General features: G+C 39.8%; 1 protein-coding gene across 1 annotated transcript in view; it reads left to right on the top strand.

Moving 5' to 3' along the window:
* The window catches only part of LOC122563724 (CUB and sushi domain-containing protein 2), a 616,258-nt gene that overhangs the window by 557,290 nt on the left and 36,619 nt on the right, over positions 1 to 22,349 (top strand). Inside the window, exons 55-61 of the mRNA XM_087976898.1 lie at positions 178 to 351; positions 6,874 to 7,047; positions 8,076 to 8,149; positions 12,694 to 12,805; positions 14,881 to 15,060; positions 20,319 to 20,384; positions 20,486 to 20,647. Coding sequence (XP_087833024.1) covers positions 178 to 351; positions 6,874 to 7,047; positions 8,076 to 8,149; positions 12,694 to 12,805; positions 14,881 to 15,060; positions 20,319 to 20,384; positions 20,486 to 20,647 — 942 coding nt within the window. The remainder of the gene's footprint in view (positions 1 to 177; positions 352 to 6,873; positions 7,048 to 8,075; positions 8,150 to 12,693; positions 12,806 to 14,880; positions 15,061 to 20,318; positions 20,385 to 20,485; positions 20,648 to 22,349) is intronic.

Genomic DNA, 22,349 nt, shown 5'->3' with positions numbered 1-22,349 from the left:
TTTAAGGGCATGAGCTTCACCTTCAGTGGTGGGGTAGAATCTTATCCAAAGGGACAGTGTTCCCTCAGTGACTGTCACTTTAAATGATATTGTGTTACTAATGGCTGAATGATATGGAGTACAAATGTTACCTAACTGAAGCAGTTGGAGTCTCTCATGATCACTGCTCTTTTGCAGCAATCACTTGCCAACCTCCTCCGAGAATCCTCAATGGAATTGTAGTGGGAACAGACTTCAGTTGGGGGGCCAGCATCAGCTACACATGTACTGAGGGATACCAGCTGTCATTACCTGCTGTACTTACCTGCGAAGGAAATGGGACTTGGACTGGGGAGATCCCACAGTGCTTTCGTAAGTGTATCACATGACAGAGCTGCACTTCCCAGCAATATCAGACAATGTATTAAACTTGGATATGTAAATATATGGCAGAACCTGATAAAGAAAATGTTACAGATGTTATAATTGCAACTAATTGTGATGTGCCTTCATGTAAACCAGTGTGTGAGTTCCTAGCAGGTTTGGCTGCCAGAGTGTCTATCACCTGACACCATCTTCAGTCTCACACAGACAAGGAAAGCAAAGTACTGTGGGTGCTGTTGATCTGAAATAAAAAGGAATGAGTGCTGAAGAAGTTTAGCAGGTCTGGCAGCATGGGTGGAGATAGAAATAGACTTAAAATTTTGAGTCCGATACAATTTTTCTTTTTTTTTTAAAAGAAATCAGACAACTGTGTTTAATCCTCTTTTTTTAAACCAAAGTCAAGTCTGAAAATAAAGAACTTGCTCTTATAGAAAAATCTTTCACGATATCAGAATGTTCCAAAGCAGTTTACAATGAATGAAATGCTTTGGAAATATAGTCACTGTCAGAAACACAGTGGCCAACATGAACATAGTTACGTCCTATTAACAATAATTTAGTCAAATGACCAAAAGATGTACTTTTGTGAGATTGACAGATGGATTATTGGCCAGCAGATCACCCCACTTTTTTTTGTGAATAATGACGTGGAATATTAAGTTGAGGACACCCAGCCTTGGTTTAAATTGTCATTAAAAGGGTGACATATCCAACAGAGTAGTGGGGTCTTAGTACTGCTTTGTATCGACCTTGATTGATATGTGTCATGACTGTTGAACATTCAACTCAGTATTACCACTGAGCCACATAGTGCATGAGTTAAAGCAAAAAAAGTTTGCTTTATGCCAAATGAATAATATACATTAATCACAGCCTCAAGATATCAATCCTTACTACAGCACTGCAACATTTCAACTTACATGTGACTTTCTAAACAAAACTTCAAATTCATTCTAATTGATGCAAAACTGAGCAATGAACCGGAACCATTAAGAATTGGGTAGAAACTGCAAATATTTTCTACTTGCCCCATTGTTCATCCACAGTCTTAGCTTTGATATAGTACCAGCTGATTGCACAACTGGACAAGTCAGATTCCAAAAAGAAGGCAGTTTTGGGAGATATGTATGTTTGTAAATAATTAATGTAGCGGTTAGTCACTGAAATATATTCATGAGGCTGCAGGTTTTATTTAACAACAGAACAGAAGTTTGTTTCACAAGATTAATTTACAAAAAGGCTTTCTATATATAGAAGAAAATTAAAATGATTTTAAAGCACAGCTAAGTTTCCACTTGTTAGCTGACACCATCTATCACAGAAACATCCAGGGAACAGGAGAATCGACGTTTCGGGCATAAGCCCTTCTTCAGGAATGAGGAAAGTTCCTGAAGAAGGGCTTATGCCCGGAACGTCGATTCTCCTGTTCCCTGGATGCTGCCTGACCTGCTGCGCTTTTCCAGCAACACATTTTCAGCTCTGATCTCCAGCATCTGCAGTCCTCACTTTCTCCACCATCTATCACAGAGACTCAAGTCTGAAGTACGTCAATCCTGAGCTCAACCCTTTAAACTTCTACCTGCCTGACTCCTTTTAGTTTCTTTGCCATGAGCTGTAATGCAAATTTAGTGAGTGATTTCCCAGACTTCTGATGTGAACTTTTCACTCCTGCCCTCCCCTACTGCTGACCATCCACCTCTGACCAAACCATGTTCGGGATTGATGGAGGCTGCTTCCTGAAATAGGGCCGGATGTCTAACCTCTGTTTAATTTTCAGTCCTCCTGCCAGATTTCAAGGGGAATGCACTGAAAGATGATGAATTTGGTTTTTGGGCTTTGCATACCTGATTGTTAATTTTAGTACCGAAAATTTGTAATTTTCTATGATTCAACCATACAGTTAATGTTTACATAACATGTACCCTTTTTGTACTAACCAAGGTTAAAAGCTGGCCAGATTGGAAGAGGACGTTTGAAAGGATAGGTTTCACTGAGATAATATTGTACCAAAATGACATTGTGTGAATCAGGCAAGATTCCTATAGTTTATAAGGGAGCTGCCTGTGTACAACTTACTGCCTTGTTTCCTACATAACAGCAGTTACCCTACTTCAAAAGTATGCTATTGCCTTTAACCTGCTTTGAGATGCCCAGAGGTCATGAAAGACCACCATATAAATTTAGGTTTGTCATGTTTGTCCTGCCCACCCTCTACAACCCCTCAACTCACGAACAACTGAAAATCTGTACAGCTCCTCCTTAAATTTACTCAGTTTCCCAGCATCCTCCACACTCTCGAGTAGTGAATTTCACGGATGCACAATCTTTTCAGAGAAGGAATTGCTCCTTGTAATGATGACCTTTTGTTCTCTGCTATCTTCTGGGAACAGCATCTGACTAAATTATGTAATTGCACCAGCTTTGCTTTGCAGCTGTAAAACCTTTCATTGTTCACTCTGTGCCAACCTATTCAGTGTGTTCTTATTTTGCCCATGAAGGCAATTGTTACCTTGCATGATAACAAGCTCAGGGCCGAAGCAGATTCCAAGACTGCTGCTGTATGTTAACTGCACTTGAGTAGTTATATACAATGTCACATGATTCTTCAAAAATTTACACCCCAAATAACATTTACCCTTCTTATACTTACCAAGGTTAAAAGCTGGCCAGATTGGGAAAGGACATGAGACAGGCTATCACCTCTTTATTTTAAGGGTTCAACTTTTGCCACGTATTCCTTTGCTCAAAAACTGCCTAAATCCATGCAGGATTCTGAAAGTTCCACTTTAGAAATAAAACTGACTCAACATTGGGACAGACGTTCACACCTTTAATACATTGTCTGAGCTAACACCTATTTTTAGATAAACTGAAACCACCTTGAGAAGGTAACTTAAAAGGAGTTCTCAAATTTACATATTAAAGAACCGAAACCAGCATATCCCACCCTAAAAGATGCAAAATTTAGTCTAGGTTTGTTTAATATATCATTATAACTCCATGACACTGTAACTTTTTTCCTATCAATTCTGTCTTCTGGTCCTTCTCCACAACCAACTGACGAAGAGGCAGCGCCTCAAAAGCTAGTGCTTCCAAATAAACCTGTTCGACTATAACCTAGTGTTGTGTGATTTTTAACATATCCCGAGAGTAACATTCGCATAGCTGCACCCCAAAATAACCGATTCATGTCACGATCAGGAACAACTACAATATAGAGAAATATTGTAGTCAAATAAAACTAAGTGATTTTTAGGAGCATGTGCCAAAATATCTGTACACTTCACTGTGGCCACAACTTACTCAGGATAGTTGATGATTAAGTAAGCCAAGGCCCAAAAGAGAAATGGTCCAGTCACCGAAGCTTATTGCTTTCCTTTTGGCCCTCATTCATTTCTGACTATTTGGGATATTTGTGTAGTTTTTCTCATTGCAGTAAAAGGTGCAATGAGAAAAAGGAGTGCCAGCAAGACAGCATTCCTAACTTTTGAATGTCTACTGGAGGTTCTTGGTCCAATTGAGGTGTGTGTGTGTGTGTGTGTGTGTGTGTGTGTGTGAACGTGAACCAGCTGACAACACTTAATCTCATGTTGCCACCTTTCTTGGTGGGAATGACACTGAGCCATCCACCTCCTCCCCATCCCCTGTGCCACCACCAAGATGTAGAACATAGCTTAAGAACTAGGAGCTTGAGCAGGCAATTCCACCCCTTGAACCTGCTCCACCATTTGATATGATCATGGCTGATCTCAACTCAGAAACTCGGAGTAAGTGAGGACTGCAGATGCTGGAGATCAGAGTCGAAAAGTATGGCACTGGAAAAGCACAGCAGGTCAGGCAGCGTCCAAAGAGCAGGAGAGTCAATGTTTCGGGCAAAAGCCCGACTCAGCCTCAACTCCACTTCCCTGCCCAGTCTTCACAATCCTTCAAGCCATTATTAATTAAAAGTCTTTCTATCTCCTCCTTAAATTTACTTATCATCTCAGTATCCACAATTTTCTGGGGTCATGAATTCCACAGATTCACAACTGTTTGAGAGAAGTGATTTCTCCTCCTCTCAGTTTTAAATCTGCTACCCCTTGTCCTACGACTGTGACCTCTCATTCCAGGTTGCCCCACAATAGGAAACATCCTTTCTACGGATATTTTACCAATCCCCTTTATATACCTCAATTACATCTCCACTTATTCTTTCAAACTCCTGAGAGTATAGGCCCAGACTGCACAATCTCTCTTTATAAGACAAAACCCTCATCTCTGGAATCAATTCTTTGAACTTCCTCTGAATTGCTTCCAATGAAACTGCAACTCTTCTCAAGTAAGGGGACCAAAATTGTGCGCAATACTCCAGATGCAGTTTCAATGTTATTGTGGATTCTCAAAGCAGGTACCAATGCTGGTGAGTGAAAGAGAATTACTTTTGGATCAAGTACATATCTGCTAGCCTGTGTACATGGGAATGTTAGATGACAACATGAAACATACCTTAAAAAATACTGGGCAGAAATCAGTCATAGGTGTCTCGCATTTACTGATCTAAAGGTTAAAGGTTGCCTACAGCAATTTAGTTTTGTTGGTTAAGTGTTGCTTATTGATTTCATTTCATGTTAATTAAGTTCAGGAGCAAAATTCTTCCACATGAATCTAGCTCCCCTGTAGTAATGTTACCTGCATGAAGGATTTTAGAAACATAAGAGACACAAAGCCACAAATGTTTTCGAAGGAAGAGTGCAGATAGCCAATAATAATTCCAGTGTTTCCACCTGGTCATTTTTACAAAAGAGCTTTGTTTATTTTGCTAAACCAACAGCCCCATTTTTCAACATGCAGTTTCCCCCACTCAACTGCCATCCCCAGATTTGGACCTCGAATTAACATCATATGGAACTAATTCCAAGCATCGGAATGAGATCGGGACCAATAAATGAGTGGTTCATGAATGGAGCAATGGAGTGGATTTACAGAATGTTTTAAGACAGTCATCAGTTTGAAAAGATAATGCAGAAAGCCTTCATGGTAGGATTCTGATGAGTAGAAAACCGATTTCCCTGGAGGGTCATTGAGCCTTGGGAGAAGATGACCGAGTTAGAAGTGTGACAAAATGAAAACATTTTATTTGCTTTGATTTGGTGTAACCCATTTATCCCCATACTTAAAAACTTACAGCTACAATCAAAACCATAATTAAATTAATGTTGTTCAATTTATCCTAAAAATTATTGTAATTTTCTTTTTTGTTCAATTGTCCCTGAGTAAATTTGCTCAAGAGAGGGATGTAGGCACATATTTGAAATCTAAACATGCTGTGCAATGAGTTATATGTTCCAGCTGAACTGAGCTGGCAATCGTTTGAATGTAACAAGCTTCAATAAGTCATATGACACCTATTTGTACAGGTCAAACTATCCAATTCAAGAACTGAATTGACAGTTTTCAAGGAGATGACCCACACCAGTTAGCCTCCATTGTTCCAACATAGAGGAAAATAATAACTGTGTCCTTACCATAGCTCAATGGTTGTGTTTATTGTTTTATTGTCAGAATATGATTAGTATAAATTATTGTAAGTATATATGTATATCATATTATTGTTGCACCTATTGACCTGTACTTTCATTTATTTGGTTGTTGATGTGTACTGTGCTTTTAAGCCAAAGACAGAATTTATCTTCAAGGGTAACACATGGTAGCCAAAGAAACATGCAAGGAAGTCCTTGCTTTATTATCCTAGGCTCACATTCTGAAAGATGTTTAGATCTTAGCTAATGAATATTTAGGAGACCATTGGGAGCTAAGACACGTGTGGAAGCAACATAACTTGTGAAAGCCAAAGTATATGAATTAATGTATGAAAAAGTGACCCAAGGAGATCTCACTGGCATGAGTAGAAGATAAATCAGAAAACTTAGTTATGTTAAGCTAAAATGTTAGATTAAATAGGATCATCTCAAACTGGCAGAATCAAACTTTGAATTTTAACCAGGAACTTCACACACATAGTGATCAGCTGACAGAATGGGCCCCTGATTAATGCAGTAAATCAATAATGTATAAACAATTTAAAACCATTTGGTTGCCTGAAGGAAAGCTGAAGGTTTTCAGAATGGGGGAGCCGTAGTATGTTAAGTTCCTATCTGCTTCGAGCTTGCAATCTAATAATGCCACAGTGCAACCCTTAACATTATTAAGGATGCCTATTATGGCCTTGATGTGAGGCAATGAAGCATGTGATCACAGATTATTAGTTCCTTACAAAACAATTAGTTTAAATTGCAAATGTGCACTCCAGCAAAAGTTCCATGTTAGGATTAGTCCCCTCTTAAATACATGTCACCTACTGCTTGATTGTCTGCTCCCTTTATTGAGCTCAACATGCACGTTTAAGACTGATGGAACAACATATTTCTTTCCCAGCTATCGCCTAATAGTATTCTTGTGTATAATTTTAAAGATCAACATGGATATTTTGAGTATTGATTTTTGTCTTCATCTGTCATTTGACTGTTCCAGCTGTGTTTTGTGGAGACCCAGGAATCCCAGCACAAGGAAGGCGAGAAGATCGAGGGTTTACATACAAATCTGCTGTTTTCTTCACTTGCAACCCACCACTGATACTTGTGGGATCGTCTAGGAGGTTTTGCCAATCTGATGGCACCTGGAGTGGAACACAACCAACCTGTTTGGGTAAATGACAAAAAGTATATGTCTGTCCACATTCATTTCAGTCAAAGACTCATCTGGGAGACCAAACATTGCCTGGACTATGTTGTTAAAACTATGGAATCTGCAGGGACAGATTGTCCAATGCAATCACCAATAATATTCTATAATAATTAAACATTGGATGTTGATATGAATCCTATTCATTTGCTTTTTTAGTGCCTCTTACCTGTAAGTCCGTTATTGCCAAAAAGGTGTTTAGGAAACAAGTACCTGTGTTTTCTAATGTTGAGTTCCTGAAGCAACCTTGCTCATGTGATCATCTTTTACGACTTGCTTGCCCACTCCCCAATTCCACTGGGCGGCACGGTGGTGCAGTGGTTAGCACTGCTGCCTCACAGCGCTAGGGACCCGGGTTCAATTCCCGCCTCAGGCGACTGACTGTGTGGAGTTTGCACGTTCTCCCTGTGTCTGCATGGGTTTCCTCCGGGTGCTCCGGTTTCCTCCCACAGTCCAAAGATGTGCAGGTCAGGTGAATTGACCATGCTAAATTGCCCGTAGTGTTAGGTAAGGGGTAAATGTAGGGGTATGGAAGGGTTGCGCTTCAGCGGGGCGGTGTGGACTTGTTGGGCCGAAGGGCCTGTTTCCACACTGTAAGTAATCCATCTCAAGCCTCATTGTCTTCTCTCAATCATGTCTGATGGTCATTGATTCAATAGGCAGGAACAGTACAAGGAGACATGTTGTTTGATTCTTCAGGTTCCTCACTCCTGCCCTGCTCCATTCACCCTGCTACCCTCAATATACCAATGCTAATTATATGAGGTATATACCAATGACCACTATTCCAAGAGACAATGTTGTAAGACAGTGATCCCTTAACCCACTGCTCTGCTGAGACTTTACAGTTGTAATTCACTTCAATTTCCTTGCAAATTCCAAATTTATCAGCTTCTAGCATAATAATGAAAAACTATTGTGTTTTGTTTTTATATTGCTTATTTATTTAAACTTCAAATCGCATATTAATCACAATGTCTGTTTCTCTCAAGATTCAACACATACCACTTGCGTTGACCCAGGGGTGCCCACTTTTGGAATACAGAACAATTCTGAAGGTTACCAGGTGTGTGGTACTGTGTTACACTTACACCAAACGAATGTCATCCAGTATTTACCAATGCCAGCTTAGATGGTTGACTTCACTATTACTTCCTGGTTTGGTGACAGCGTACAAAGATGGAGAATTATGGTTGTGCTATTCAGAAAGAGAATAACATAAAGTCTGGAGTAGAATCAACCTGTACAAATAATTGATACTAAGTGTTTCTCTGCAAACTTTCTATTCACTGATAGACTTAATTTGGGACTCCATATATTGGCTGGCCTGCATTGTTGGTGTTATGCTGTTTGAATTTGTGATAAAGAGTTAAAATGATAAAGAGTACTTGGTACGATGCAGAACAGCACAATGTGTTTTTATTTCATCTTTAACATAAATATACCAAGGATTTTGTTTTTGTTCATTAGTGGAATCTGAGTATCCATGTCAACCCCTGATTGCCTTTGAGAAGGCGATGTTCCTTCAACCACTGCAATCTGAGTAGTTTGGGCATGCATAAAGTTCTTTGGGCCAGGATTTTGACCTCGTGACAGTCAAGAAATGGCAGTATAATTCCAAGACAGGATGGCAATTGACTTGCAAGTGATGGTGCTCCCATAGTCATATTAGATATAAGGTGGAAGAGGTCATGGATTGTGTGTTGGTGATTGAGGGAGTGATGGGAAGATGTTGTTTGCAGAGCACTGCTTCAGTGGTGTTGAGCAGACACACATACCTCATCATGGCAAACAGTAACCAATAGCATTAAGGCTTTGCTCATTGATATCATTGAAGAATGCTCTGCACATCACACAAGGTCAGCATTGCATGGCTCTGTCTGCCCACACAAAATTGAGGTAGTCAAATAACATCACTTGGAGGGAGGCACTTCAAGAACAATTTTTTTCCCCCTATTTTCTTAAGGTAGTCTGTGAGGTATTTAATCAAACAGGGTTTTAAAATGATGAATATTTTACAGCTAAAGCGTCAGTTATTTTGTCCTTTATTTGCAGACAAGACTGCTATGGATTGCTAGAATATTCAGTTTTTATTTCACTGTCTAGTACTATGCTAGGACATTACATTTCTTATTCTTTCTCTGTGCATGATCCACAAAAGTAGTATTTAATTGCCTCCCCTAGTTGTCCTTGAGATGATAATGGTAGAACCACCTTCTTTAGCTACTGCAGTGCATGTGGTGAAGCTGCTTTCTTTGTAGTGGTTTAATACTGTTTCACTTCAGAAGGCAATTTCAAGTCTACCAAGTTGAATTAGTGCTGGAGTCACAACCCCTTACTGGAGGGGTTGTGATTCCAGCACTGGACTGCTGGAGTCAAACCAGGTCTAGCCCAAATAGCAATGGCACACAACAATCTGGATGATATTCCACTTAATATTGTACACATTTATTAAACTATCAAACAACAGAATGCACCAACAATGCTTGGAAGTCCTGCAAGTTAGAGTCTATCTTAGGTGACCAATCCAGCTAGAGCTGTCTAAGCACAAGAGCAAACTGCAAACTGTTGTAGCTATTGTAGCAATTTGTTTCTGATATCTTTTTTTACGTCTCTTTCTTGTTGTGTCTATGTGTCATATAAAATAGATGTTTTTTTGACCCATTTCATTATATCTCTGTCCTATTCAAAGTTGTAAACTCCAGGCCCCAATTTCAAGGTCATACCTGAATAATCTGAGCTTCTTGTCTCAAACACCCTCATCTATCTTTGATGCTGAATAAAGGAGGCATCTTTATGGTCATCCAAATAATGGAGGCACAGTTCTCTCTGAACTCCAAACTATTTAAGATCATTTTGCAGACTTTAATAAATCTGTGTTTTGAATGAATTTCCCAGCCAGCCTTCCTGTTCTCAAACCTATGATTCTTCAATCAGGCTAGAGTTTCACCTTTCATGTTCCATGCCACCACCATGAAAAAAAAGCTTCCTAGCTGACATTTATTGATATGAAAGAAAAGAACAATTTCATGATTTGAAATTGTCAATATAAGATGAAAGTAAATATTGCCTTGGCTAACAAGCTTTAACCGGCTACCAATGGTGTGCTACCATTCATAAAGTACATGAGTGAATCAATTGTGTTTTTTTTAACCATTCAGTGTTTCCATAGTAACTGCCAGCTTTTTAGCATCCAAATTTTTTTCGACCAAATTGAAATTCTCAAGCTGTTGGATGTAAATTTTCATTTTTTTGCTCATTAACCTAGTGTTCTGGAACATGGTCCAGCCCTGCCTGTTTGGCTGATAGATTCTCATCACATGAAATACTGATGAATAATTATTCCTAATTCCTTCAATTTTCCCAATCCTCACTCACTCTGTCTCTGAAAAAAATCTCCTCTTAACAGTTTTATAAAATCTTTTCAAAGTCTCCAGTGCCTCCCCATAGCCAAACCTAAGACTGAAATCGAAACTCCTCTCTTTCACTTCTTCCAAGTTTCTTCCAAACCCCATCAACTGCATACTTTATTTTCACCTACATCTTTCAAACTTCAGTTCCATCAGTTGCTATGATTGTTGAACTAACCTATTTCATACCTGTTCACCACTGGATATTTGCAGCATCAACAATGCAAGTAAAGCAGCCCACTTGATTAGGACCCCACCAACAAGCTTCAACATTTACTTTGTCCACCACCAGCTCACAGTGGCAGCAGTGAGTGCTACACACAAGATGCAGCAAGTTACCAAGACACCTTTGACAGCATCTTCCAAATCTATGACCTCTGCCATCTTCAAGAGCAAGAGTAGCAGATGCATGGGGCATATCACCATCTGCAGGCTCCCTTCCAAGCCACATATCATCCTGGCTTGGAACAATATTGCCATCCCTTTGCCTTTGCTGGGACTGAAACCTGACACTTTCTCCTAACAGCACTGTAGATCTACTATGATGTTCTATATGGGGTCAGAAATGTCAGATCACCATCACCTTCTTGAGCACTTAGGAATTGGTAACTATTCTGACCTTGCCAGTGATGGTCTCAAACCACAATGTGATACAAAGCTACTGGCTAGGTTCCACAAGGTCACAGTGCTGACTTACACTTCACACCAGCTCAGGCCTTCACTGGATGCTATTTGAGTAATCATCTGCAATTATACCTCTTTGCCAATCCTGCTGTCCTCCCACTTAGAATACTGTTCCCTAACTCCTCAGCCTCACCAATGGTAGCAAATTGTCCTGTCATTATGGTCATGCCCGCAGAAATCCTTACTCTACATAATTTTGCCCCAGTATCTCCCTTCCTGCTTTTAGTCACTTTCGTTCACCTGTTCAGATATCCTAAGGCGCACATCTGAGGTAGGTAGGATTTGAACCCTGGGCTTCTACCTCAGAAATAGGAACTCTGCCACAGTGCAACAAGAAACATTCCCTGTCTTTCTGTTTTCAAATTCATCCTGAGTACCTATCCAGGATTTGTGATGTGCTTTCACCCCTACCCCATACTGATATCACATATATATTTTCATAGGATCTCAAAATCTCTTAATAGTGGAAGCAGGTCATTCGATCCATTAATTCCACACCAACCCTTGAAGAGCAGACCCACCCCCTTACCCTATTCCTGTAAAGCTGCATTTCCCATTGCTAATCCACCTAGCCTGTCCATTCCCGAACAATACAGGGAATTTAGCATGGCTAATCCACATAACCTGCACATTCTTGGACTGTGGAGGGAAACCAGAGCACCCAGAGGAAAACCACATAGATACAGGGAGAAGGTGCAAACTCCACACAGTCAGTCGAGGGTGGAATCAAACTTGGGCACCTGGCGCCGTGAGGCAACAATGCTAACCACTTGCCCACAGTGCTGGCAAATTTTATATTCTCCTGTTTGATGTCCACCACTTCCTGGTGTGCAGTAATTTTGAACATTATATTCCATAAATTATGCAACATCAGTGCAAGTGAACTGGTACACCATTCCTAGCCCAGATGTAAGATTCGTGACATCCCATGATTTTACGACATATCTGCCACTCGCATCACTAAGTGAAAATGAATTTTATTTTTATTCCACATATCTGTTGACATGTTTTGCAAAAGGCTAGTGGAAGTGATTTTACCATATCTTGTACTCCGAACAGATGGCAATTAGAGCTGCATGAAAGCAGCACATTTAAATCATGTTAAGGTGCTCACCAGGGATGGAAGACTTCCTGTGCATGTGATCTTTATTAAGGAAACTTACTTGTACTTTCTTGGGAGTTGATCTTTGCAATAGTTTTATCGTGGTTACACCAAATCTAAGTGTAACAGGCATGGAAAGAAATGCTAATAACTTCCCTACAGTGATGATGCCCTTTAAGAACAGTTTAATTGTAAGCAAAAATTTAGGATTAAAGAACTCAAAGTATTCCATTGGTTTAGGATGCAATAGAGCCTTGGTATTTGAAGGCTTTCACTATTCCTGGAGATTGAAATAATAAGGATGCAAAATGTTCAATTATGCCATTAAAAATGTACATTTCTAAATCAGACAGAATTTTGAAACATCCATGCGTCATCTAGTTTATTAACATAAATTTGTTCATTCTGAGACAGGTTGGAGGTACAGTGGGGTTCAAGTGCCAGAAAGGTTATCTTCTTCTTGGATCGACCACACGCACGTGTCTTACCAATCTTACCTGGAGTGGTACTCAGCCAGAATGCATTTGTAAGTCTATTTTTTGCGGGGTCCTGGTTAAGTCTCAGCATTCAGTGGACTTGTTCTAAGTTCACACCCACTTGAAGTAATAATTTACTGTCAGTGAATGAGAGATCAATTAGTTGATGCATACTACTTGTACATGCAGGGTATCATCAGCTGATGCTGGAGTGTCTGAAAACATGAACAGTTCCTTCCACTTAGCAGATAACATTTGTGATTGCAGCCAAATTATCAGCCCAAGAATTCAGGAGTCCACCCATTTTTTTTCTTGAGTGGCAGTGAAAAGGGACCGCATTTTGATAATCCTCTCACTGTAAGAAAGCACCTCATTTCTAGCTGTAAACAATAGTAATGTATGCATGTGTCTTGTGAAATTAACCTCTGTGGTTGCTGGTGCACAGTATGACATGAAGAAAATAGGTTGACATTTCCAAGTGTGAGCTTTCTCATGACCGAACGTGCTCCACAGCCTCCACCAAGGAATGTGCCTATGCTTAAACCAAAACCAGCATCCGCAGTAATTTGCTTTTATATAATGTGCCTATGCTTTTCTCTTGTGCTGCTGCTGGGCTTGGGCACGTACTTTCCTGCCAGTTTGGTATGATGGTACGGGAAAAGTTCTCCACCAGAAGTTCTGACATCTTCTCTTAAAAGAGTGACACACTGTAAATGTAAGAATGAATGAATGAATGATTTATCATCATGTTTATTTTGCAGTGAAATGCAATAAAATGCAGTGAAAAGCGCTCCTTTGTTGCCATCATCCAGTGCCGTTTTGATAATTTAAGAATAAGAGTAAATAAAAAATTATAGTTTAAGGAGAAGTACATCTACATACAAGTTCTGAGCCAGCTCAGAAAAACCACTACCTCACCATACCCAATTAATATCAAAGTTGCCAATCCTCAGGTGCCATTATTGACCTCTGGCCCGATTCACCTTCGCCAACGCCCATGCTGTGCACGTGAGCGAATGAATAAGTGAGAGTTCAAGATGATGTTCTTTTATGTTTTTGGCTGAGATATTTTTTCTCAGGTGCACGTGGAGCATTTTTCTTTAGCAAGGGAGCCCATCTAGTGAAATTAACACAAAAGTGATCTAATGCGTATTTTCCTCTGACAATTTCAATCAATCTAAAGCCAAGGATAGTTCTGTTGAACATGGTTCTGCTGAAAGAGTTTCAGAAGGAACAAGCTGCAGAAAGGGGGAATGGAACCAAACGATTCATATTTTCTTCCATTTGCCAGACACCATGTTTTTTGTTCAACTCATTGTGATGCTATTATTGGACAGGACAAAAAAAAATCCATGCCCATTCCTGAAGTGGAGCAGATGAATTTCCTCCCCTACTTCCAATCTCTGGATTCAAATTGGGGTGAGGTTAGCTTACATTGAAGTTTGACTGAGATATTTAAAAGTTCTGAACCTAGAAACATAGGTACAGGTCATTTTCAGGAATACAATTCATGTTTATGTGTCTAATAGCCAGATGAAAATGATTCTGTACTAGACATTTACTGGACTCCAGTCAGAACTAAAGAACAAAAAACTTGACTTCAGCAGCAACCCAACAGGAAAGTTTATTTTGTAACTGTGCTTTCAATACAAGTTCAATATCAGTTTGAACAAGCCTTTGAACCTGGCTGATGACTCACCAGTGTGATTTATGTGATTTACCTTCTAAAGGGACACTTTCCCAACATAACATACACCAACTAGAATACATAACAAAAATCATTGTGAATAATACCCAATTTCTTCTTAACAGAAGTCAGATTTTGTTGTCCTGTATTTTCAGAGATGCTGAGATCTACCAATGATCAACAAGTTAAATGTGTTTGGTGTATCATTACTGATGAAATCTTGTGCCTGTAGACAATTCCAGGAGGCTGTGACTGTTTTGTACTCTGCTTGATCGTTGATGTACAGGCAGCTTCAACAACTTATTGGAATGTGTTATAAAATTCTGAAGTTTTGATTAAGTTACTAACTGAAACTGAATCTAATAATGTCCAATTCATGTGCTATTATTTTCTATCGTGGACTTTAAGAATCATCAATTACCTATGTTTGTTTTTCAGCACACCACTGCAGACAGCCTGAGACTCCTCCTCATGTTAATGTGGAATCGATCGACCTGCCTTCACTGGGATACACTATGATTTACACATGTCAGCCTGGCTTCTACCTTACTGGAGGGTCGGAGCATCGAACCTGCAGGCCTGATGGAAGCTGGACAGGAAAACAGCCTCTCTGTTATGGTAAACCCTTTGCAAGGCCTGTTTGCTCTATCTATAGCTTGCACATGAATATAGGCAGAGTACAGTATGTCAAAGAAGTAACCTCACTATTGGCTGTTTCACTTCATCGAGTGAAGAATTATGATTGCCATACATTGGCATTTATTTCCATTTTTAAATATTTCCTTTACATGAATATTAATTTCAGTAGGGAGAGTGTTTTGTCTGAAGTATTGATATGATAATCAGAGGTTGGTGAAAAGTTAACTGCTGAGATTTAGCGATGCATTCTGTTGCAGTATTGTATGTTAATTCCATTCCGTCTGACGTCTCAGGTGCACTTACACTGAAACAGGTGTTAGCTCAAAGTAGTTTGCTTTTGTCTTGATGCTACCAGAATTTTGTAACAGTAGCCTAAATCCACACAGAGGACCTAACTCTCTTACTGGGAGAGGGAGCATCTTGTTCCACTTTACTCTAGCCAGATAGGCTCCTGAATACATTTTGCACTGCTATGTTCATTGTTGTCTCCTTCAAAAGATAATTCATTCCACAAAATCAGTTTGTCTGAATAGCATGATCTGTGTTTGTTACTGAAACAAATATATTGAAAGGAAAGAAGACATTTTTAATATTTTTAAATAAATATTTGTTTTTTATTGAATAGTATTGAAGAAAAGATGCCCCCTTTATTTATAGCTTAATGAGATTAACTACTAACTATTAACCACAAAAATCATCAAGGATATCATTAAAACTTGATCTTTATTTTAAGAAAGTTCAGTGAATGATCTGCAGAATCTGTGCTGTGTATTTATAATGTCTGTTCAATTTTCCTCTTTGTATTACTTCTGCAAAGCAAGGAGAAACTCTACTGGATAGATTTATTCCTCAAGACTGGGGTTTACTTCTTCACTTCTACCCAATTCCACTGCCTCTTACTCCTCAGCCTTACACCACAGAATATTCCGAAGTCCCTCTCTACATTTCTAAGACCTATCGCCTCCTCTCCAAATTATATTCTGGCCAACTTCCATGTATTCAACTGCCTAGATCAAAATAGCGACGTTAACACTTGCCCCTCCAAAGGTGACTGCATTTGCTCCTCTAGATCGCTGTCTTCAACCCCTCATTTAAAAACAAAAATTCCCTCAAATCTTTTGTTGCCACAGGATGAAAATTGGAACTTCAATTTCCAATTCTCAGGGCTTCAATTGTGACATTGTCACCTAGACACACTGTGACTTGGTGTAATCTGCGCATTCTATCAACAGGAAAATATTGGAACTTATTGACAAACTGCAAATATATCTGAATAAGGTGGATTGAAAGCTTAATATTGTGGTAAAAGAAGTAACGCATATTTATATATTTAATTATCTCAAGAGCAAAATCCTTTGCAGTCAATGTAGTCATCCCAAAGTTTAGTTATTGAAATAATGTCGGCAAACTGAGCGATTGATTTGTGCAGAGCAAGTCTTCAAATATGGCAGTGAAATAAATGACCAGATATATGGGTTATTGAATAAAAACCAAAAGAACTGCAGATGCTGTAAATTGGAAACAGAAACAGAAGTTGCTGGAAAAGATTATCAGTTCTGGCAGCATCTGTGAAGAGAGATCAGAGTTAATGTATTGGGTCTGGTGATCCTTCTTTGAAGGATGAATGCAGTGCCACAGGTAGTATTCTTTCCATTTGAAAGTTCTTACAGGACTCAGTTTTGCATTCCACTCATTGTTTGCTATGTCTAATTATGTAGCACTCTGGCACTGTACTATTACAGTGGCACACAGTAATAATGCCTCCGCAGTGGGACTCAAATCTACATTCACCTGCTTCAAAAGCAAAAGTGCAACCATTAAACCAAACAAAGAAGTCCTCACCTTTACAACACTAAGCTTATTTTGTAAAGTGATGGTGGTAATCATTTTTCTCAATGTAAGGACATGGGACATGGCTGTGCAAAGGTATATGGCAACAGAAGGTCACATAATACATTGCACATGCATTTGTCTCCCCAGTCCCCTGAAATTAACTTTTCTTGTCTTAATTGTTTAGTGTGTTCATAACCAGTAAAGGAATACCCAGTCATAAGACTGCGAAAATACAAAATGGGCAACTACCCAATTAAACTAATTGACATGGAATAAAATGTGACACCAAGGCCAGTAAATTGACTGAATCTCACTCAAAGATAAAAATCTCACAACACCAGGTTATAGTCCAGCAGGTTTATTTGGAAGCACCAGCTTTCAGAGCGCTGCTCCTTCATTAGGTGGTTGTGGAGAACCATCTGATGAAGGAGCAGTGTTCTGAAAGATAGTGCTTCCAACTAAACCTGTTGGACTACAAACTGGTGTTGTGTGATTTTTATCTTTGTCCACCACAGTCGAACAATGGCATCTCTAAGTCCTTCAAAGATGGAATACTTATCATTGGAACCAATTTAATTTTAATATTTAATTGAGGTTATTCAAAGAGATGATCTACATAAAATTGGGGCTGTAATGTCATAAAATCATAAAATCACACAGCACGGTATCAGACCCTTTGATCCAATTCATCCGCAAAGACCAGACATCCAAATCTGACCTAGTCCCATTTGCCAGTACTTGACCCATATCCCTCTAAACCCTTCCTATTCATATTCCCATCCAGATGTCTTTTAAATGTTGTAATTTTACTCACCTCGACCATTTACTCTGGCAGTTCATTTCACACATGCAACAAGGGCAGGACCTATACAGTTAATGTCCTTAGATTTTTGCATCAGAGATTAATATAGAAATGTGTGGTTAACATAAATGAAGAATTGACATCCATTCATAACCCATGGTGTCTAGTATTATGTTTGGGAGGACCAACAGGTGAAGAGTTAATATTGGCATAATATGTAGGTGTGCTGGCTCATATCAATCCTTGCTTAAAAAATGTGAACCAACTGTGGCATGTCATTTTTATTTATATTTTCCCCTGTGTTACTCCTGGAGAGTTTGTGATTTGAAGACATTGATACCTTGTCAGTTGTAGAATCAGCAATCTGGCTTTGGCAGGAGAAAATAAAGTCACAGTTTGCTGACGGGCAAATACAGAGAGCTGACTGAGATTTTATGCTTTCCAACTTGACATAAAATATTATTGCAATTGCTCTATAATCTGATAGGTTCTAAGCATCCATGAATTTCCCAATTGTTTTACCTTCCAGTCTAGGTTAGCCTGGCCCCTTACTGAAACAAATTGTGTTATATAAATATTTGCTTTTGACAACCAAGTGTCCTATCCTGATCTTGATGAGCGCAGGCAGAAATCCACTTTCTCCATATATGTAACAATGTCACCAATTGATAGAAGGGACAGGATTTTCTTATGTATCTCAAAGTCTCAATATCAAGAACCCACTGGGAATCCTGAATCCATACCTCCTGAGAGCCAAACCAAGGGATATATTTTCTCATAGGCCTCCTTCTGGTGGCATCCAACCTCGCTGTCAGCCCAAACACAGAATCAGAGGCTGTAGAACCTTGGCAGCTGGAATAAAAGCTGCAAAGACAGCTGGGGGAAAACTCAAAATGAAGGTTCTATCATCAGTGATGTGCAAGGGGGCTAGTTTACTCAGATAGAAATGAAATTTCAAAGCGGCCCAGCAAACATTGTGTGATCAGTCCAGTGTTGGCCAACAGATGTGGCCTTTGTTGGTGCAGTCTCTCCTCTTTGATGGGTGGACCCTCTTGTTTGGATTGTCTCATAATACCAAAGAGAGGGCATCTCTCTTTAGATGGTAGCTGCTGTATATGGCACAGAGTTGCCCTTAACTGGGGCCTGTGTAATTTCATTTCTGTCCACTTTGTTGAGTAGGCAGTTGATCTGAATTTCTGACCTATCTTTGGAAACATCTGCATGACAGGATGGGGTCAAGGAGCTGTGCCCCATCCCCCTAACACAAGGCTGTGAATTTCTTTTTTAACCTGAAGTGCTATAAGTTGTGGGTGGCACGGTGGCACAGTGGTTAGCACTGCTGCCTCACAGCGCCAGAGACCCAGGTTCAATTCCCGCCTCTCTGTGTGGAGTTTGCACATTCTCCCCGTGTCTGCGTGGGTTTCCTCCCACAATCCAAAAATGTGCAGGTTAGGTGAATTGGCCAGGCTAAATTGACCATTGTGTTAGGTGAAGGGGTAAAGTAGGGGAATGGGTCTGGGTGGGTGGCGGGTCGGTGTGGACTTGTTGAGCCGAAGGGCCTGTTTCCACATTGTAAGTAATCTAATCTAATCTAATCATAAGTTGTGATGTCTGACACTTAGTTCTAGCTATCTAGTGCAAACTGCACATGATCCAGCCTTCGAGGTAAATTGCTGTTACTTCTCCATGTTGCATGAAAATCCATGATTTCTCTTCCTAATAGCACTGCAGTTGTACTTATACCACATGAATGACAGTCATTCAAAGGGTCAGCCACTGCTTTCTGCTCAAGAGCATTTAGGGATGGACAACAAATCACACCACCCATGGAAGAGTCTAATTTTAATGTTAGAAATGGTCATTGTTCTCTGTGACCTGATAATGTGTAACATTAATAATATAGTTGCAAGGTTACAGGCTATGAGTAAATCGAGCAGCTTGACTGCAACCTGTGGTCCAACCACATTTTAAAGTGCTGCACACTGCATGGAACAATTGACCAATTGCAAATCAGTGCCAATAAACTCATTTTAATGAAGCCCTCGTGATCGAATGTTCTTCATATCTGGGGGTTTTTTTTGGAAACTATTATCTTCTGCTCGTTGTAGGTAAGGCATTACAATGTGCAACTGGGTCGGCATCTCATCTTTGTATTTTTGTCAACTCCTTCACAAGCACACGATTATTTTTCAGTCTAATGTAGCTTGTCAGTGATTTTTGATGAGCACATCACTGTCCATGGTTAAATGCCAGTGGATACTAAATTGCCTTCATTAATAAAGGTCCAAGTGATTTGTTCTTGGATATTAAGGTGGTAAAGTTTTTGATCTTACATGTGGCTTAAACAACTGCATCTTTGTGATATCATCCTCTTTAATCTCCAATACTATCTTTTTGATGCCATCAGCAGTACACCAGAGAGCAGCCTGCGGCAATTTTCTGTCAAAATTCTTTCTGTGGAGCAATAAGGGCCTTGAAGTTTATGATATAAGCTTTGCACTGAATTATTCATTGGTAGACTCATCGGGGGCTGACTTATTTTACTTTCACCTAGGTTATTTTGTTGTTAACAAACATAACTTGTTCTCTTGGATTTGTTTAGCAGATACCAGGCCAAGTGGGAGACCAATTGGAACAGTCAAGGAAATTCCAAGTACCAAACTTTCAGGTGGGTTCACAACAGGAATACAAACTAGAATGTTAAAGCCTTCAAAGACCTTGTTCTTTAGTGAAAGACTGCTTCTAATCCTATTTTTATCGTTGTTTCAGTTCCACCTAATGTCTTTGCTCAGAATTCCCTCTGGAAAGGCTCTTATGAGTATCTTGGGAAGAGGCAGCCAGTGATGTTAACAATTAATAGTTTTAATCTATCAACCAGTCAAGTTAAGGCAACTCTTCTCGACCAGAGTGGAGTAGAGCTTAGATTGAAGGGTAAGTAATGTAAAACTGCTGAGAGTTGTCCAGCAAAGTTTTTATGTTGTAGTAAATAATGTTTACAAGCCGACTTGTTTGTGTAACAAAGTTGTGTGTCCGTTCTTTATAAGCACAGGTAACATCACAAGGCATCTTTAATGCAACAAATAATGTACAGGGTTTTTAGCCCTTGATAACTTTCCCAGTGCCATTCTGCAGCACATCATTTCCCCGAGACAGGATTTTGTGGCGGAGCTTCCCACCCATAAGTGATGGATAGCCAAATTACAGGTTGTTAATCCCATCCCAGGATCATTATCAGAGACCCACTGGAATTTTTCCGTCAGCCTGCATGCCCTTGCAGTGCAAAGGAAGCAGCCAGTTGCCTGGAAGTGTCAGACCAGGGGAGCACACAGACTGCATTGAGACCTTTCCCTGTTTTATGGCTTCAGCTACAGTTAAAATAAAATAAATAAACTGCTGGAAATCTGAAGCAAAAACAAATTGCTGAGAAAATGCAGCAGGTCTGAACTTGAAATTTTAACAGTTTTCTCTCTGCAGATGCTGCCAGACCTGTTGAGTTTTTCCAGCAATTCCTGTTTTTGTTTCAGCTGCAGCTACCTTGGGAAGTGGCTGTTATGGTGGCCACTGGCTGAGTCAATTTCTTATTTAGTGATTGAAACATTTGAGACATGGTGCTTCCATCATAAGGCACTCTCTTCTCTATCTCTTGTTTGCTCTCTCTCACATCCATAATAGTAAGTTGCAGCTTTTCCTGAGCTGGAGAGCATTGAATTGATTAACCAAATCAAGGATGGCTCAAAGGCTTCATCTTATCTCTGGAATTAAGCAGTCAATGACCAATCAGTGTCCTTTAATTGGACAGAGATCCAGCCTTTTAGCTACTACTTGCCCACTTTGAGGATAATCACTATCAGGTTTTAGATTAGATTAGATTACTTACAGTGTGGAAACAAGCCCTTCGGCCCAACAAGTCCACACCAACCCGCCGAAGCACAACCCACCCAGACCCATTCCCCTACATTTACCCCTTCACCTAACACTAGGGGCAATTTAGCATGGCCAATTCACCTAATCTGCACATTTTTGAACTGTGGGAGGAAACTGGAGCACCCAGAGGAAACCCACGCAGTCACGGGGAGAATGTGCAAACTCCACACAGAGAGTTGTCTGAGGCAGGAATTGAACCTAGGTCTCTGGCGCAGTGCTAACCACAGTGCCACCGTGCCACCCACAAGGTGATTGGTTCCCACCCAGTTTGAGATTCTGACCACCCCCACCTTCCACCATATGATATTGATGTTAAGGTCCCAAACCAAAACCCATTATCCCTCCCAGCGTAACTCATCATAACTACCTGAGCTTTCTTTCTCATGAAATCTCAATCATTTCCGGTACAAGTTGAAAAAAACCTTTAATTTCAAAGTGAATAATGGCAGTTTTTAATTTGTTCAGAATTGATGTTCATACTCAGGTACAATTTTTTTACAACGTATTTTCACTAAGTTGAACTAATATTTATAGACTCCATATCTAAATGGTAATCCGTAGAAGGAATGGTGATCTACGTCAGTTATGCACCAGAGATGGCCTTGTCTATTCCCCAGTACTTAGCTCGAGCAGAAACATGTGAGTGAGTGGGTTGATGTTTACAATCTCAATGATGAAATGTTTCCCTTCAATGCATAAAAAATTAGTA

The sequence above is a fragment of the Chiloscyllium plagiosum genome, unplaced genomic scaffold, assembly GCF_037043375.1.
Source record: "Chiloscyllium plagiosum isolate Xiang-an unplaced genomic scaffold, Cpla_swu_hap1 HiC_scaffold_30, whole genome shotgun sequence".
NCBI lineage: Eukaryota > Metazoa > Chordata > Chondrichthyes > Orectolobiformes > Hemiscylliidae > Chiloscyllium > Chiloscyllium plagiosum.
The sequence above is the reverse complement of the archived record's forward strand: the minus strand, read 5'-3'. Positions and strand labels throughout refer to the sequence as shown.